Source organism: Mytilus trossulus, unplaced genomic scaffold, assembly GCF_036588685.1.
Source record: "Mytilus trossulus isolate FHL-02 unplaced genomic scaffold, PNRI_Mtr1.1.1.hap1 h1tg000050l__unscaffolded, whole genome shotgun sequence".
Classification (NCBI taxonomy): domain Eukaryota; kingdom Metazoa; phylum Mollusca; class Bivalvia; order Mytilida; family Mytilidae; genus Mytilus; species Mytilus trossulus.
Window position 1 is genome coordinate 1,512,262 of NW_026963292.1, and position 18,214 is coordinate 1,530,475.

At 31.5% G+C, this 18,214-nt stretch overlaps 2 protein-coding genes across 4 annotated transcripts; one reads left to right on the forward strand and one right to left on the reverse strand.

Moving 5' to 3' along the window:
• Nucleotides 1-4,833: 4,833 nt before the first annotated feature.
• Nucleotides 4,834-12,250, reverse strand: LOC134699253 (uncharacterized). The gene is made up of 7 exons (XM_063560864.1): nucleotides 11,945-12,250; nucleotides 10,368-10,467; nucleotides 8,837-8,914; nucleotides 8,064-8,139; nucleotides 7,727-7,803; nucleotides 6,382-6,445; nucleotides 4,834-5,053 (listed from the first exon to the last, which is right to left on the reverse strand). The coding sequence occupies exons 1-7, from the start codon at nucleotides 12,135-12,137 to the stop codon at nucleotides 4,991-4,993; spliced, it is 651 nt and encodes a 216-aa protein (XP_063416934.1). The 5' UTR covers nucleotides 12,138-12,250; the 3' UTR covers nucleotides 4,834-4,990.
• LOC134699251 (BTB/POZ domain-containing protein 6-like) lies at nucleotides 12,238-17,533 on the forward strand. 3 transcript variants are annotated; one of them, XM_063560862.1, is made up of 3 exons: nucleotides 12,238-12,388; nucleotides 14,416-14,721; nucleotides 15,327-17,533. In XM_063560862.1, the coding sequence occupies exons 2-3, from the start codon at nucleotides 14,435-14,437 to the stop codon at nucleotides 16,381-16,383; spliced, it is 1,344 nt and encodes a 447-aa protein (XP_063416932.1). In that variant the 5' UTR covers nucleotides 12,238-12,388; nucleotides 14,416-14,434; the 3' UTR covers nucleotides 16,384-17,533. The 3 variants fall into 3 exon arrangements, with proteins under 3 accessions (XP_063416932.1, XP_063416933.1, XP_063416931.1); XM_063560863.1 differs by lacking the exon at nucleotides 12,238-12,388 and adding an exon at nucleotides 12,440-12,661; XM_063560861.1 differs by lacking the exon at nucleotides 12,238-12,388 and adding an exon at nucleotides 13,661-13,828.
• Nucleotides 17,534-18,214: the final 681 nt, after the last annotated feature.

Genomic DNA, 18,214 nt, shown 5'->3' on the forward strand with positions numbered 1-18,214 from the left:
ATCTGACATTCCGTTGTTAGGTTGCTGCCCCTGAATTGGTAATTTTAAGGAAATTTTGTTGTTTTTGGTTATTATCTTGAATATTATTTCAGATAGAGATAAACTGTAAAAAGCAATAATGTTCAGCAAAGTAAGATCTACAAATAAGTCAACATGACCAAAATGATCAGTTGACCACTTTAGGAGTTATTGCCCTTTATAGTCAATTTTTAACCATTTTTCGTAAATCTTAGTAATCTTTTAGAAAAATCTTCTCCTCTGAAACTGCTGGGCCAAATTATTTGAAACTTGGCCACAATCATCATTGGGGTATCTAGTTTAAAAATTGTGTCCGGTGACCTCGCCAACTAACCAAGATGACCGCCATGGCTATAAATAGAACATAGGGGTAAAATGCAGTTTTTGGCTTATAACTCAAAAACCAAAGCATTTAGAGCAAATCTGAAGTGGGCTAAAATTGTTAATCAGGTGAAGATCTATCTGCCCTGAAATTTTCAGATGAATTGGACAACCTGTTTTAGGGTTGCGGCCCCTGAATTGGTAATTTTACGGAAATTTTGCTGTTTTTGGTAATTATATTGAATATTATTATAGATATAGGTAAACTGTAAACAGCAATAATGTTCAGCAAGGTCAGATTTACAAATAAGTCAACATGACCAAAATGGTCAGTTGACCTCTTTAGGAGTTATTGCCCTTTAAAGTCAATTTTTAACCATTTTTCGTAAATTTTATATATCTTTTACTAAAATCTTCTTCTCTGAAACTGCTGTGCCAAATTGATCCAAACTTGGCCACAATCATCTTTGGGGTTTCTTGTTTAAAAAATGTGTCCGGTGACCTGGCCATCAAACCAAGATGGCCGCCACGGCTAAAAATAGAACATAGGGGTAAAATGCAGTTTTTGGCTTATAACTCAAAAACCAAATAATTTAGAGAAAATCTGACATGAAGTAAAATTGTTAATCAGGTCAAGATCTGTCTGCCCTGAAATTTTCAGATGAATTGGACAACCTGTTTTTGGGTTGCGGCCCCTGAATTGGTAATTTTACGGAAATTTTGCTGTTTTTGGTAATTATATTGAATATTATTATAGATATAGGTAAACTGTAAACAGCAATAATGTTCAGCAAGGTCAGATTTACAAATAAGTCAACATGACCAAAATGGTCAGTTGACCTCTTTAGGAGTTATTGCCCTTTAAAGTCAATTTTTAACCATTTTTCGTAAATTTTATATATCTTTTACTAAAATCTTCTTCTCTGAAACTGCTGTGCCAAATTGATCCAAACTTGGCCACAATCATCTTTGGGGTTTCTTGTTTAAAAAATGTGTCCGGTGACCTGGCCATCAAACCAAGATGGCCGCCACGGCTAAAAATAGAACATAGGGGTAAAATGCAGTTTTTGGCTTATAACTCAAAAACCAAATAATTTAGAGAAAATCTGACATGAAGTAAAATTGTTAATCAGGTCAAGATCTGTCTGCCCTGAAATTTTCAGATGAATTGGACAACCTGTTTTTGGGTTGCGGCCCCTGAATTGGTAATTTTAAGGAAATTTTGCTGTTTTATATTGAATATTATTATAGATATAGGTAAACTGTAAACAGCAATAATGTTCAGCAAAGTAAGAACTACAAATAAGTCAACATGAACGAAATGGTCAATTGACCCCTGTAGGAGTTATTGACCTTTGTAGTCAATTTTCAATCTGCTTCCTTTGTTTAATATTCACATAGACCAAGGTGAGCGACACAGGCTCTTTAGAGCCTCTAGTTACTTTTTGTCATTACCTGTTTGCCTTTGTTTTGTTTACTGTGGTACTGTGTTGTAGGACTTTGGGTCAGAAAATTATTGGTAGAAAAAGTAAATCAATAAACAGTTTGTATACTTTAATATCTTTGAAGAATAAATAAAAGAAAGCACAATTAGTCTTTAAGCTAAAGTCACTTCTTATATTTTGATCAAGCCATTTTGTCCCGATACTTGTAGTTACACTACACATTCCCCATGTAAGATTTCACCATAACAATGAACTTTGAACAAGATTTTGATACAGAACCTTCAGTAAATTAAAAACTATTTTCCATATTTTTGGACCTGATTCTTTAAGACCACAACAAATTTATTTTTATGGTTATTACTTTGTTACAGACATGAAGAGTATTTTATAAGAGTTATCTATAAGCAAGATTCATCCCTAGCTATAGTCCTGCGTTGGAATGTATTAGTGTTCTGGCAGCAGGCTTTCTAGTCCTGTTACAGTCTAATAAAATTAACGGTACCAATTTTCTTGCACCAGATGCGCATTTTGACATTACATGCTCATGGCCTAAATATTTCAAATCAAAGCCTCAATAATAATAATAGAAAAGCTATAATCCAATAGGTGTTAACCAGTCTAACAAAAAAATTACAATATATTATAATATGTCTGTGCATCAACAATGGTATGATTCTCAAAAATAATTTGCAAAATATTTTCGTTGGTGTGTTCTAAGAATGTTTTTATCTTTAATGTAACATTCTAATATAATTTTGCATTCAATTTGTACTTTATTTTTATTTGCAATGAGAAATTATATGTGAGGAGCATTTATTTGTAATTAGCAAAATCAGGGGAAGTAACTCCACAGTTAATTCCTAAAAGGCAAATTATTTTGACTTGAGACTGGCGTAATAGGGTTCATTAACAAATGTCTGCTTGTCCCTCACAAGTCTGTTATTAAAATAATGGTCTCTTAACTAATTAAAACACAAAAGAATCAGGTACATCGATTAAATCCAATCATCAAGGTTAACCTCAACAGGTAAATCGATCACATGGTGTAAACAATCTACTTGTCAATACTGGATTAAACTGGTTAGAACTGGTCAATTTTGATGTAAAGTTGAAGTCATCTGAAACTTTACCGATTTCGATACGATTTTTTTCAAAAACTTTAGCACCACGGAGAAAAATTATACATCGCGGCAAGAACGATACCACCGCGGTAGAAAATTATACATCTCGGGCCCGTGGTCCTTTAAGGGCCTGGGGGAGAACACTGAGATTCTAAACATTTATCAGTCATCTGGTTGCCACTTACAAACATTATCATCACGATAGACATTTGAAGAACCCTCTATATAAATAATGGTATGATTGCCAATGAGACACCTATCTACAAAATTTCAAATTAAGTAGAGGTAAGCAAATATTGGCAACTGTATGGACTTCAATAACGATAAAACCCCTTCTGTATATTAAGCAATAAAAGCCAAATTTATTGGTTCAGTGTATGTTAACTTGTGTTAATGTCTTTTGATTGAGTTAAGCCATTTCAATTGATATTTTATAGTGTGTCTTTCTATGTTGTGATTACATACTATTGTTTCAGATAAGGGTGAAGGTTTGATACCATTAAAACATTTAAACCAGCTTCAATTGTCTGCACCTATTTTATGTCAGGATTCTGGTAGACCAAAACACAAAAACTTAACTATAACCACTGAACCATGAAAATGAGGTCAAGGTCAGATGCAACTGCCAGTTGGACATGTACACTTTACAGTCCTTCCATACACCGAATATACTAGCCCTTTTGCTTATAGTATCTGAGATAAGGACTTGACCTCCAAAACTTAACCTTGTTCACTGATCCATGAAATGAGGTTGAGGTCAAGTGAAAACTGTCTGACAGACATGAGGACCTTGCAAGGTACACACATACCAAATATAATTATCCTATTACTTATAATAAGAGAGAATTCAACATTACAAAAAATCTGAACTTTTTTTCAAGTGGTCACTGAACCATGAAAATGAGGTCAAGGACATTTGACATGTAACTGACGGAAACTTCGTAACATGAGGCATCTATATACAAAGTATGAAGCATCCAGGTCTTCCAACTTCTAAAATATAAAGCTTTTAAAAAGTTTGCTAACGCCGCCGCCATCGTAGCCACCGGATCACTATTCCTATGTCGAGCTCTGCAAAAGTTGCAGGCCTGACAAAAACTAACAAAAAAGGAAGTAAGATTTTAAACAATATATAAGTACCAGAACTAAGATAACTCTTGCTTTTAGGTTTAAAATCCTTACATGTAATTTTTATCATTGTATATAATATTTTACCATTTTTATTGGTACCATAAGTAAAAGGAGAGAGAACACTATGACAACAAGTGAAACTGCGGGCTACTGCTCATGATACCCCCGCCCCAAGTGGATAATTTTAAGTGTAAAATATGCAAGTATTCGGTAAACAGGAAGTTGTTGTGTGATAAATCTGTAAACACATCACGTGGTATAGCTGACTTGTAGAAATCCTGAAATCAAATTTCAATAATCCTTTTATGTGATGAAAATTTTCAACTTGGCTATCATGTATAAAATCGTACAAGTGTTTGGTAGACAGGAAGTTGTGGAGTGATGAATCTGAAAACACATCATACGGTATAGCTGACTTATATAAACCCTGAAACCAAATTTTAGAAATCCTCGTATTCTAGTTCCTGAGAAAAAATGTGATGAAAAATATTCATGGGACAGACTGACTGATGGATGGACAGACAGAGGTAAAACAGTATCCCCCCCCCCTTTTTCATAGCTGGGGTATAAAAAGATGAAGACAAAGAAAAGGTCACTATAATCATAATAGATTCAGCAACAAGAATCCAGTCATATCATAAACTAAAGGTAAAATCAAGTGACCAACTAGTATCACTTATTTTATGGCTGCTGATTCATGTAATTTTACAATTATATTATAGACACAGACACTGCAAGAAAATACCCTTGTCTAAACACAATCAGGCTGGTCAATTATGAGACAAAAGAGAAAAATATAATATTGGTTTTTTTTTAATTTCCCATCTGATATTACATGAAAAAATAGTCATCTTTGGGTCTGCATCAACCAATCTATCGATCATCTTACTCTGACAATGTTTAAAGCTTGTTATTGCACACACATCCTTCCTCTTTGCTGATGATGATGATTCACTACCTATAGGATACTGGTGGTATGTGTAATTCTTCTTTGAAGTTACACAGAAATGGATGGAGCTGGAAAGAAAAATTTCCGATAAATATTCTAATAGTAAAATTATACAACACATATTCTGTTTAAATGGGCCCTGATTAAATTCAAAAGGTTACACCCAAAAGTAGTCCTTTGTAGAAGATTCTTTTGAGGAAGGATCTTAATTAAAAACAAAGAGGTAACACCTATGTAACAAATATTCTGCTTCTAAATAAAATAAAATATTGTATGTTAGAAAAGTATTCTAGTATGAATTTATAATTTTGTTTGCTTCCAAAATTTTTGTTCTAGCTTTTGTATACTGGTACATTTGAAGGGTCTCAAGATATTCAGAATATTTTTATTTCCAGAATAGGATACATATGCTAATTTTTAAGACGCAGCATAAAACATAATAGTACATTTTTATACGACCCCAAAACATTTTTTGGGATCGTATAATGGTATGATGTCGTCGTCTACGTCGTCTGCGTCGTCCTAAGACACTTTCCGGATAATAACTTTAGTTTAAGTGAATAGATCTTAATGAAATTTTTTCAGAAGGTTCAATACCACAAAAGGAAGCTTGGGATTGATTTTGGGGATGATGGTCCCACCCGTTTAGGAATTAGGGGCCCAAAACAAGCATTTTTCTAGTTTCAGGATAATAACTTGTTTACAAGTATTTCAATTGCTCTGAAATTATACCACAGTGTTTAAAATCACAAGTAGAAGGTTTGGATTCATTTAATGGGTTATGGGGCCAAAGTTTAGGAATTAAGGGTCAAAAAGGGGCCAACACAAGCATTTTTCTAGTTTCCAGACAATAAATGGTGTGTAATTGCATGGATTTCTCTGAAATTATACCACAATATGTACCATATAAGAAAGGGGGAGCTGGGATTAATAAATTGGGGGGGGAGGGGTTGTTTACCATTTTTTTAAGGGATTTTTTTTTTTCAACATTTTTCAAATTTCGAATTTTGAAAAGTTTCAAGAAGAAATATTCAGTTGCACAGTATTGTGCAATAGATGTGTTAGATCTTTGACCACATTAATGTTGTGGCAAAAACCAATATTAAGTCAAAAATTTGATCACAATCAAAATTCAGACAGTATCAAGCTTGAATATTGTGACCAAATTTGCCCCAACTGTTCAAGGTTTGACCACTGGGGTTGTATAAAGCTGCGCCCTGCGGAGCACCTGGTTTCATTAAATATCATTAAATTCAAGGTGTTGATAAACTCAAGGCTCAGGAAACAAATATTATGTCATCTACAGTAATATCAGTTTATGAAAAGAATCATCAATAAAGGGAAATAACTCTTTCTGCACTTCAAACATGAAAAAAGTTTAGATATATTAGCATACTTCTATCTGTTCATTACTGTTTGCCTGTAATCTGTTCAGTTCCATTTCATACTGCTGTACTGTACTGTTAGAAAAAATAAAATACATAGGAAAAATAGAAGCCTAAGTCCATAGAACAACATAATTATTTGAATCACCAGCCATTTTGGGAGGCATCTAAAACATATCACTATTTTCTTTCAAGGATAAGATATGAGGTGTTGTAACACTATTGTCAAAGGTTTGGGGATGGTTCCGCGCTCAGAAACATGTTAAACCCTGCAACATTCTTAATATGCCTGTTCCAAGTCAGGGGCCTAAAGTTCATTTGTTGTGGTTGGTTTATGTCTGTCATATTTGTTTTTTTATAAAATGTTTTGTAATAATTTAGGCCTTTAGTTTTCACATTATTTCACTATATTCATGTCAGGGCCATTTATAACTAACATAGGGTGAGGGTCTTTCTCTTCATTGAAGGTTATACAGTAACCTATAAGTGCTTATATCCACCTCATTAAAGCTCTAATGGATAATTGTCAATCATACCACCTCTACTTATTTTTTCAATGTCAACTATTAGAGTCTTCCTAGCCAATAGTTAGTTCTCAGAAAAAATAAACATATAATGGGGGTAGCATGGTCTGCCCCATCTTACCCCAGTTGTGTTAATGATTAATAAAAGAATTTTTAATTACACCAGGGGAGATAACTTTCTTACAAATAGTTCTGTTAATTCATAGGCAAATAATTTAAATTGGATGTAACACGTCTTCTGTTTGGCTGACGTTGTTTTGTTTATCAGCCCATAGTCATAATTTTGTCATGCGACCGTAATGTTATCAACATTTTGTAATGATTTATCCCCTTTTTCTGCCTATTTACAGGTTAACCGTTATTCAATGTGCACCACATTTTTTATGTTATTTCTTCATAGACAGAAAAAATATTACAATCATACCTTAAGTAATTACACATTACAAATAGTTGTTAATCCAAGGGGATATAATTACACATAACAAATTACTGAGAATCAACATTTCATTGACTAGTTAAAGGAATTTCTATATGAAACCAATTAAAAAGGGGAGCATACAGAATTCAATAGTTTCGTTAATCATAAAAATAATTTATATGGCTAGTATAAGGATTAAAATGTGGAGGCATGTAAGACTGTGAACATATTTGTTTTGCTCAATTGTACCAAATGTAATAAGAGAAAAGAAAGAAATTTGTGACAGAGTAGTCCAGACTGTCTTGTTTTCTAAATAAATGATAATGTTCTTTAGAATATTATTGTAACATAAATTTTGACAATCCCTGTTTTGTTCATCACATTCCCTAAATGCTTTTGATAAACAAATCTTACTTTTCTTCCTCTCTTACAACTTCTTCTAGAATTTCTTCATGGTTAGCAACATTCTGCGATTCTCCTGCAGCTAATCTCTACAATATTTTTCAGAAAGAGTAATATGTCATATAAAAGTACTCTTTCTTAGTATGATAAAAGATTCTATCATTAATGAATAAAATTGAAAACTGGATAATTTTCATTAAATAATTCTTTCAAGAAGAATGAGATATAATATGATGGTTAGTTTGCAAGTCAACAGTATGAATTTTGATCTGATTTGACAGGTGTGTTTGATCGTCAGCTTGATTGCCATATTTGACGTTCTGATTTACTTCTGAAGTGTAGTTTTTACCTGTATCTGTGTAATTTTCTTGATGTCTCCATAACTTTTCACTGGTGCTCTTAGTTTTTTCAACTGATCTTTAATACTGAAAAAAGAAATCAGTGACTTAAAATATTAGCCCATCATGTCTTGATCTACATAATGTATTCAATTTAAAGGAAGAGAAATGAGAAATGAAGGGAGACAATTAGTGTTTTTCCAAAGAAAATTAATATTCAGTTTAGACAAATCTGATTAAAAGTTAAGTAATAAATTTGATTGATTTTTTAATAGGCTATTGTTGTTTAACCGTCAATGGAAAATATTATAAGTATATTCGGGATGAAGTGTGAATATAGGTTGTGACCAACAACACAAAGCAAGTGTTGTTAATAATTCTTGATTTTGTGATAGGGACCCGACAAGTATGATAAACAGTATGAACCAGATCTAGATACACCCATCCTATGCATATTGAAATTGATTCAAGAATAGAATGGAATATTGTAGATGGCATTAAATCATAAATCATAAATATGGATGAGCAGAAAAACTTGCAAAAAGGTATTACAGCTTTTAAAAGTTCTCTGAAGTATGATGGTTGACTTCCCATAATTCCATAAAGGTCAACATTTTTAAAATCATGTAGAGATGCACAGACAAACAAAGAGCATCTACTTAATATTTGTATATGTATCATAAAAAAGCATTGATCTATATGAATAAGTCTAAGGAATAGACACAAACATATATGTTACAAATTGTGGGTGAATAAAGTTTGTCAAAACTTCCGTAGTACCAACCCTTTTACTGTTTCAGACAATTTATCCTGTAGGTCGTCCACATCATGGCCTTCATTTGTTGCTTTAGACAATATGATTCTAAAAATAAAATAAAAAATTGTGTATCTATCATTTTAGTTGATGTTACCTGTGGCACAATGTGTATGTTTAGTGTGCTATACAAGACTGCAATGATAGTTTGCATAATCATCGAGACAGAAGATTATCGCTATTTTGTGCATTTTTCCTTTGATTTTTTTTTTGTGATAATTTTCATATCATGCTTGTTGCTTGAGATGGAAAATTGTCACTAGAAACTAAGGCCGCACATGGCGTTGCTAATGAAATTGACAGGTAAAATAGCAATAAACAGATTATCATTAGTCATCTCAACTCGATTGCTTTTCTCGCTTTCTCCGTCCCGGCTCAAGCGGGAAAATCAATCTTGTTGAGATGATCAACGATAATCTATAAGTATTGGCTTGTATGAAGTTGTAATTTGAAAAAAATATAGTGCCAAATTGCCTATGGAAAGTTTAATACCTTCATAATGTCACACACCTGTTACATGTGGGTCTCAATGGGGTCTAAGCGTGACGCGGGATCGCCGTTTTTTTGTAAGCGTGACACTTGAAAGTCAAATTATTGTGACGGGAAATAAGGTCTAGCGGGACCTGGGAAATGACAAAAAAATGAGAATTGCTTACGTACATAGTGTAACGGGGAAACAGGAATCTGACAAAACAGTAAGCGGGATCCGGGATAGGAACCCCCCAATGAGACCTCCTTACATAATACATCAATAAGATAGTTGGTGCTAAACATATTCTAAAAATCATGGTAATAGTTTGTACAAAAAACAGGAAATAGTACACATTTATAACCATGATAACATGTGAAATGATCAGCAAAATAAGTATATTTTTGTGTTTTAATTACTGTTCTTTATCAAATTATGTGCCTGTACCAAGCAAGAAGTTTGTAATGAAGATGGATTTTTTTTGGTAGCTGTCTACAATTAATAAAAGTTCTTTTAAAAAGAACTTTTATTAATTGTAGACAGCTACCAGTCTTTTATAAATAGTCTTTTTTTTTGTACTGGTCATCAGGCATACCAAAGCTTGCTGCTTACTATACTGTATGAATTTTGCTGATTGTTAAACCATACATCTGATTTAATGAATGTGATGTTAAACTACAATGGTAACATTACACATCATTTTATATAATAGCGCCATTCATTTAAAATATCTGTTCAATGATCATGATATGAAATAATGGCATTAAACTACTGTTAATTCAGTAATTTTTGCGTGCATTTAATATTACGATTTTATCATTTTAGACTTATTAAAATGCGATTTTGTTTTTTAAAATTTTGAGAAAAATCCAGTATTCCTTTTTAATTCATATAAAATATTTTAAAATGCAAGTTAAAGTCATTGCGTTTAGAACTCTCTTGCATTTTTCGCAATAATCAAAACCTTGCAACAATTTGTGAATTTACAGTATCTTTTTATGAAATAATGGTGAATGGTGATTTATAACTAACCTTACACCTGTTTCTAAACATTCACCGATATATTCTTGTGTTGACTGATGGATTACTTTCCAGTTCTTGGTTTGCTTCCCAGTAAATGTCTTTTTCTTTACTGAAAAAAATGTGCAGAATGTAATTGAAACACTTAGTCTATGGATACATGATTTTTTTATTAAATAATGTATTTATGCTTTAAACTACAATTTCAGTAACTAAGAGTACTCTCAGATCTGAACCCTGTTCATGTGTCTATTGTGTTTTTGTTAAGAATAAGATATTTTATCTTTGTATTAATCTAACAAGAGAATGCCTTTTCAACTGATTTTTAAATTATGTTCTAATGTTGTACTGTACCATCATGTTCCCAGGTTAAGGTGAGGGTTTGGCACCAGCAAACATGCTTAAACACCCCCTGTAAGGCTGTAACTGTAATTCAGTGGTTGTACTTTGATGCTGTTTTATATCAAATTTGTATTTCATTTATTGTCTATATTAAATACAAAAATCAAGCGGTTAGGTATTGCTTATTGATGAAGGCTGTATTGTGACACATAGTTTTTAACTTCTAAAAATTTAAAACATATAGACCTCAAACATGGCTGTAAAAGGGAAATAACTCCTTTCTCAACTAGTGTTGTTAGAAACCTACATGTATCAATACATACATATTGAAAAAGCGTTTTTTATGATTTTTTGAATTCTTTTAGATACAATTTCTTGACTCTAATAAATTAGTCTACTCAGGTATCTGTGCCTTTATAAGGGGACAAAGTCCACCAATTACGGTAGAAAAAATATCGGGAAAAATTTCTTGAACTTTTTTATCTGACTTTTTTTAAATCCCTGCATTTGCGCAGAAATCTACTCCCTTTTCCCGGTCTTGTTTGCATGAGACTTTGAATAAATTATATATTTATCAATGTTTATCAGTCTAGTTAAATATCGGATTCAAACTCAACACCAAATTAATCTTTAATATGGGGACGAAGAAGTCCCCTATTACAGTAGAAAATTCAATATTTTTTTTTTTTAAATTGAAAAAATTTCCCGAATTTTTCATTGTACTTATGAACTCAAAATCGTTCAATAATTGTTTTTGTCATGTTTTGAATTTCCAGATCGGCGCAGAAATCTACTTCGGTTTCCGGTCTTGTTTACATGAGACTTTGAATAAAATGTATATTTGTCAGTCTAATAAGGAACTAATATAATTCATTTAAAAACAAATGTTTGTTATTAAAAAAACGTTACCTAATAACAGCGTTTCTTTGTTTACATTGAATATGACGTCATAACTTAAATAACGTCACAACTAAAATCCCTAACAACAGAACCAAAATCGGAAACATTACAGTATTTCCGTTTCTCTTTTTAACATTGTTGATTTATTAAAAAAAAAAATCATAGTTTCGTCCCCATTCACAGGTAATTCCTGCCTCATATTATTTGTTTGATATGATTTGATACCTGTCATCATGTTTATATTGAATATGACGTCATTTACAGGTATATATGTATGCCTCACCATTACACTCTGTGGTTACAATATCACCAAACAAAGTTACAGAAGTGTCACTTCTATGTGTTACCTAATGTTTCAAACTTTTTGGAGCTAATAAGACTCTTTCTTTTTACTTCAGATGCTGGAACAGTAAATTTGTGTATTGAAGTTTGCAAAGACTTATTTTTGCTAGAATTCTGGTTAGTTTTTAATTTTTTTGCAGTTTTTTTGTCATTCGCTTCTTCTGTATTTTTCCTTTTTGTTGTTTTAGTTTTAGCCATACTCAAGTGATCTCAAGTGATGCTACACATATGTTGTATTAAGATAGATTCATGGCATAAAAGCGATTTCAATTTTCGCAGAAAATAATTGTTCAATGTTAATTTTCAACTTTTTATCATTTTACACTTTCACTTGATTTCAAACGCAGAACAGATGAAAATAAAAAAATCTAGTTTTAGACACGTATCTGGATTACACATGTTTCAGCTGTCAAAGATCTACTACAAACAAGGGAAGTGGATTTCTTTAGGTATAATCAGAGACATATATACACAAATATGTCTCTGGTATAATCAATGACATGTCAGTTCCCTCAAAATACTCATGAAGTGTCATATGCAGTCATTTCATGCAAAGAATATATTTATATCACCTGCACAGTCTAATATTTTTACTTTAAATATCTGTTCAAATTTCATCAGTACATCATCATGAACATGTTCACAGTTCATCAAAGATTTTTCCTGACATATATACATCTATGTAATTCTAGAGCGTCTGAGCCTCAATAAGAACTTTTTTGGTGAGTGAGTGTCATGGCCAAGCGAGAAAGCTTCATATTGTGTTCAGCGGCTGATATTTCATTGTTTGATTTTACTCCTTTAAAATGTAGAGTGTCATTCTCTATAAAATATAACAATGATTGCCGTGTAGAAAAAACTTGATAAAATTGATAAATAACAAATATACTTTATTTATAATATAAGTATGTTCATAGTATACAGAAACACAAAAATCATGGAATTTAACAGAAAACAAAAAAATAAAGGTCTTTGAAAAAAGAAGAGTACTTGAAATAATTGTCTTGTCTAAAAGTACCTATGACTTTTGATACCTTTTCTAAAATTCTCCAGACATACAATCTTGTACAATAATTCATCATACAGCAATTTAAAACATACTTTCAACCAAGCTTTAAATGCCCGCTATTTCGCAGGTGTGTTCTGCTATTTTTTATTAAACATTTGATTTAATCAGGCAAAAAATAGCCTAGTACATGCAAATTATCAGCAAAATTTAAATATAGATCACAGCTGTATCGTATGCCCTTAAAGCCATGACTTTCCAGGTTTAATTTAGGTGAACGAAGACTATAATGGTATTTAGACTGGGCTAACACATAGTCTAAACCTCTCATAAATCTAATAAAAATTATGCTGAATATCCATCATTCTCAAGTATTTTATCTTAATTTATTAGTTATTTACTTAATTACTTTGTTCATCTATCATTCTATCATCAGGCTTATCTGGTTTTATATTTTAATGTGATATCTTATTCAGTGACATTTGGTGCCAAAATATTTGTGATCAATTTATCTATTTGTGAAAATACTGAAATTATTATGACTCGTATGAGAGACTTTAATTCAGAATTGGTATTAAAGGTGTGAAAATTTTATAAAGAGATAAAATTATAAGAGTAATTGTTATCATCATGATTATGGTAATTATCTTTTATATTGATTAATGTGGATGCTGTCACTTTTCATGCTTATGGTTAAAGGTATGAAATGTCATTTTAAATAGAGTATTGCTGCTAATTTGTTTTTTTAATTGAGTATTATACATTTTCAATTTTTAGTATAAATATTGATTTTGAATTTGAAAATATTCAAAAAGAACACCCAATTGAAAAGAGAACATACAAATAAAGGCATGATTAAGATGGACACAGTAGAAGTTTTAATGTAATGCTGACATGGCTCATTGTATTGTTAGACTATTTAGTTCTTTGGTTTGAATGAAATTCATACCTGCCAACATTTTAAAATGTCCATGGGGGTTTTATGTGCAAGATGGCTTTCATAGTCATAAAAAACCTTAAGAGCTAGGGCCTTCTAATAAGTTTTGATGTTGTATATTTGCATCTCCATATTTTGAAATACTATACCTATGGTAAAATTGATTGCTTTGTTTTATATTGAGAACAAAATTGATATTTCAAAATTTCTGTTTAAGAGCCTCCAATTGGATATTTTTTAAATGCACCCTAGTCCTGTCATTGAATTCAATGGTGACCTTCACAAAATGCTTAAGACTTAAAAATGATTTTCTAATTATTTTACACATGAAGTCATGACCCTGTATCATAAGGGGAGCCCACCCAGTGCAGCAGGCCCTTTTTAACACATCCTTCCTTTTTAACTTAAGATTTTGGCAGCAATCTGGTTTTAAATTGTACCAGTGTAAACTAAAGGTGCATTAGTCAGTCGTACATATCAAATAAGCTCCATTTCAAATTAAAGAAATATCAAAATTTTAACCTTTATTTCAGGAAAAAGATAAATATAATCATGGAGGTTGATGAAGAAAACCAGCAGCAGTGTCCTCTGTTGGATTCAAACATATGGAGAACCAGATCAACCGTCACTTCTTGTAACAGCTTTATGTTGCAGAACAAAGTAGCTTGTGATATAACCTTCACACTAGGTTCTGAAAGTCAAGAGGTTGTGGCTCATAAATATGTATTAATAAGCAGGTCACCAGTGTTTTATGCAATGTTTTGTGGACCAGTAGCAGAGAGCTCTGATGTTATTAGTGTACCAGATATTGAACCAGATATATTTCAATCTTTATTAAGGTGAGTAATGGAAACAAACAAATAAAACTCATGCATATCCTCATTTCTTTTTTTTTTTTTAAGTTTTGACATGAATGTGTACTTTTTTTTCCACCAGATTTTATTAGTCATCTTTATATATATATATATATATGTATTTAGGCCTATGAGTAAATGATAAACTAATTTCCAGAAACCAATACAATATATAGATTTAAAAAGTATTCTCTGCATTCTCAGATGGGTTTTAGTAAGTACATGTACCCCTTTATTGTATGGCAAAACTTTCAATAGACATTATGTTTGACTATTGTTGATGTGATCGTTGTTGTATTAGAAGGCAACTTGATTTCCAGTTTAACATTTAGAAAGAATTATGCTTCTTAACTTTACTTAAATAAGATATTTACATTGTTTTATATATGTTCGGAAAATTGTGACTGGTAAGGTTTTTGAAGAAATAAAGCTCACGTTTTAAATTTCAATAACATGATTTGTATGCAGCATTTTCTTAATTTAATATTTAGTTATCTTGCAATTTTGTTTATTTTTCACAATCACCATTATTAATGCATGCAAGACTAGCAAACATTTCTGAATTTTCATTATGAATTTTTATATTTCAGCTATCTGTATTGTGATGATGATTCTGTTGTTGATAGTGATTCTGTGATGGCATTGTTATATGCGGCCAAGAAATATTCTATTTATAGCCTTGAAGATGTGTGTAAACAATTCCTCAAAGACAACATTAATTTCGACAATGCATGCCTAATTTTAGAACAATCCCATGCATTTGATGAGAAAGATTTATACGAAGAATGTCTGAAGTTTATATGGAAAAACGGTGAAGAAATATTAGAAATGAGCTGCGTTAAAGATCTATGTGAGAAATGTATGCAAGATATCATTGCTTCTGATGCACTGAATGCCGATGAAAAACTTGTTTATGAATGTGTTGTATCATGGTCAGAAATACAATGTATAAAGAAAAAGATGGAAGTAAACGATCAAAACCAACGGGAGGTACTTAGTAACATTTTGTACCAAGTAAGATTTCCGTTGATGCCCTTATCGTATTTCGCTGATCATGTTTCAGAGAAACAAATATTATCACCTGAAGAAAAACTCAACTTATACAAATACTTGTGTCAGAGCAGATCAGGGGCAGTAACTCCATTTATTTCACGGTATAGAAGTAAGAAGACAAGTCTACATTGTAAGAGGTTTAAAGGTATGGTTGATAGTAGTGATTGGGTTCAAAAGGGTAAAAAGGATGCTGTTTCATTCAGTTGTAGTGTACCAATATTGATGCATGGAGTCTGCATGTACCGATCAGGACTTACTGGCGCCCCCTATGATATCAGACTAGAACTCTATGATGAAAGTGATAATCAGCTTACATGTGTACATCGTACAGAAGATACTATTGAAAGTACGGTTGAAGGAAGATTTCTGTTTCCTGTTTTATTTGATCAGCCATTGAAAATCCTTTCATGCTCGTATTATACAATTGTTGTGAAAATGATTGGACCAAAGAGTTTTTATGGTGAGCGTGGAAGGAAGAAAGTTGTATGTGGTAACGTTACATTTGAGTTTATCTCCGCACCAAATAGAAGTACAAACTCTACCAACGTGTTCACTGGTCAAATTCCTGTCATCTTGTTTTCTCCATGGCTGTAAATGTTAATAGTCATTTCGATAGACATTTGATCTGTTCAAATTACAAGCAACACTATCAGCAAGGCATGGACACACAACTTTTATCACTTTCAATATTTCGTTGATAAAAGTGTTCAATTTCCATTGACTGGATTGCTGTACAAAAAAATTGTTATTTCTCGTTTCACTTGAATAAACAATAACAAAATTAAGATTAAAAAATAGCATTTTGCATATTTACTACGGTTAAACATTGTTCATGAGTAAACTCTCATTCTAGTCATTAAATTTTATCCTAATTGTTTTTGCCATTACTGTACACATGTTACATGAAAGTAAGTATGGATAATGATAATATAATATTACCTAACTTGTTTCAAACTAGAAGTTCATAAGGAATATTTATACTTGAAATAATACTGTAAATTCAGAAATTATTGCGAGGTTTTTATTATTGCGAAAAATGCGACAGAGTTGTAAACGCAATAATTTAAACTCGCATTCTGAAATATTTTATTTGAATTTAACAGGATTTTTCTCAAAATCGTAAAAATTAAAATCGCATTTAAGTCTAAACTGACAAAATCGCAATAATAAATGCACGCAATAATTTCTGAATTTACAGTATACAGAACTTATAATGATATTTCAGTTTAATGCTTTTTATGCCCCTTATGCCCCACCTACGATAGTAGAGGGGCATTATGTTTTTTGGTCTGTGCGTCCGTTCGTCCGTCTGTTACACTTCAGGTTAAAGTTTTTGGTCAAGGTGGTTTTTGATGAAGTTGAAGTCCAATCAACTTGAAACTTAGTATACATGTTCCTTTTGATAAAATCATTCTAATTTTAATGCCAAATTAGAGAATTTATTCTAATTTCAAGGTCCAGTAAACATAGAAAATGATAGTGCAAGAGGTGCATCCGTGTACTGTAGACACATTCTTGTTTTTATATATATATATAAGATGGGGGCCAAACCTTGAAATGTGAAATTTTTGTTTTTTACTCGATTTGTTATGAGGTTGTTTTACGCATTGAATTTAGTATTTTTTAATTGGAATCTCATGCTTGAAATTTTGTGGCTGGTTTTGCATTACTCTCTGACATGGGTTAAGACATGAAATATATGTAAAAAGAGGTATTTTTGTGATTTTGTCATTTAAGACTAATAATATGCAATTTTAATATTTACAATATTGAGAAAAATCCTGTTAAACTTATTCAAAATATTTTAAAATGCAAGTTTAAATTATTGCGATTATAACCCCTTTGCATTTTTTGCAATATAAATGAAAACATCGCAATAATTTATAAATTTACAGTATACCTTCATGACCTTATATGTATGATCATTTATGCTCCTTTTAATGATGATCATGTTTTATTACTTCAGAACATATTTAGATGTATTTATATAGTCCAGTGAGCATAATATATATTTTACTGTATGTATCATGTGTATGGCACATAATTATTGATTCAAATGTGCAAAAATGTGCATCTATACAATGTTTAACTTATTTCTCAAAAGATATGTATTTGCACAGGATTTTGAGTAAACATAAATATATATATATCTCTGTTCAATAAAAATATTTGACAATTTCTTGAATTTCTTTTTATTACATATATAATGTTAGACATTATTCTTGATTGCTACTTCATTGACCAAGTCAATATGGGAGATAACTCTGGCAGTCCTAGGTTAAAACTTATTCATTTTCATGTTTCAGTTGAATGTTTACATAAACTGTATTAGTATTTTTTAAAGCTTATTTTTTTTAAGATATAAATATTAATGTAAAAACAATCCTTCAAGAAAAATATTTGAAAGGTTTCAGTTGTATTGTGG

Bases quoted from the DNA above. Each gene is read 5' to 3' on its own strand.
- LOC134699253 (XM_063560864.1), bottom strand. From the start codon at position 12,137: ATGGCTAAAACTAAAACAACAAAAAGGAAAAATACAGAAGAAGCGAAT. The intron at 10,468-11,944 runs GTAACACATAGA...CATTTTTTTCAG, and splicing joins CAAAAAGTTTGAAACATTAG to TAAAGAAAAAGACATTTACT. The intron at 8,915-10,367 runs GTTAGTTATAAA...TTTTATTTTTAG, and splicing joins TGTTTAGAAACAGGTGTAAG to AATCATATTGTCTAAAGCAA.
- LOC134699251 (XM_063560861.1), top strand. From the start codon at position 13,797: ATGATTAAGATGGACACAGTAGAAGTTTTAAT. The intron at 13,829-14,415 runs GTAATGCTGACA...CCTTTATTTCAG, and splicing joins GACACAGTAGAAGTTTTAAT to GAAAAAGATAAATATAATCA. The intron at 14,722-15,326 runs GTGAGTAATGGA...TTTATATTTCAG, and splicing joins ATATTTCAATCTTTATTAAG to CTATCTGTATTGTGATGATG.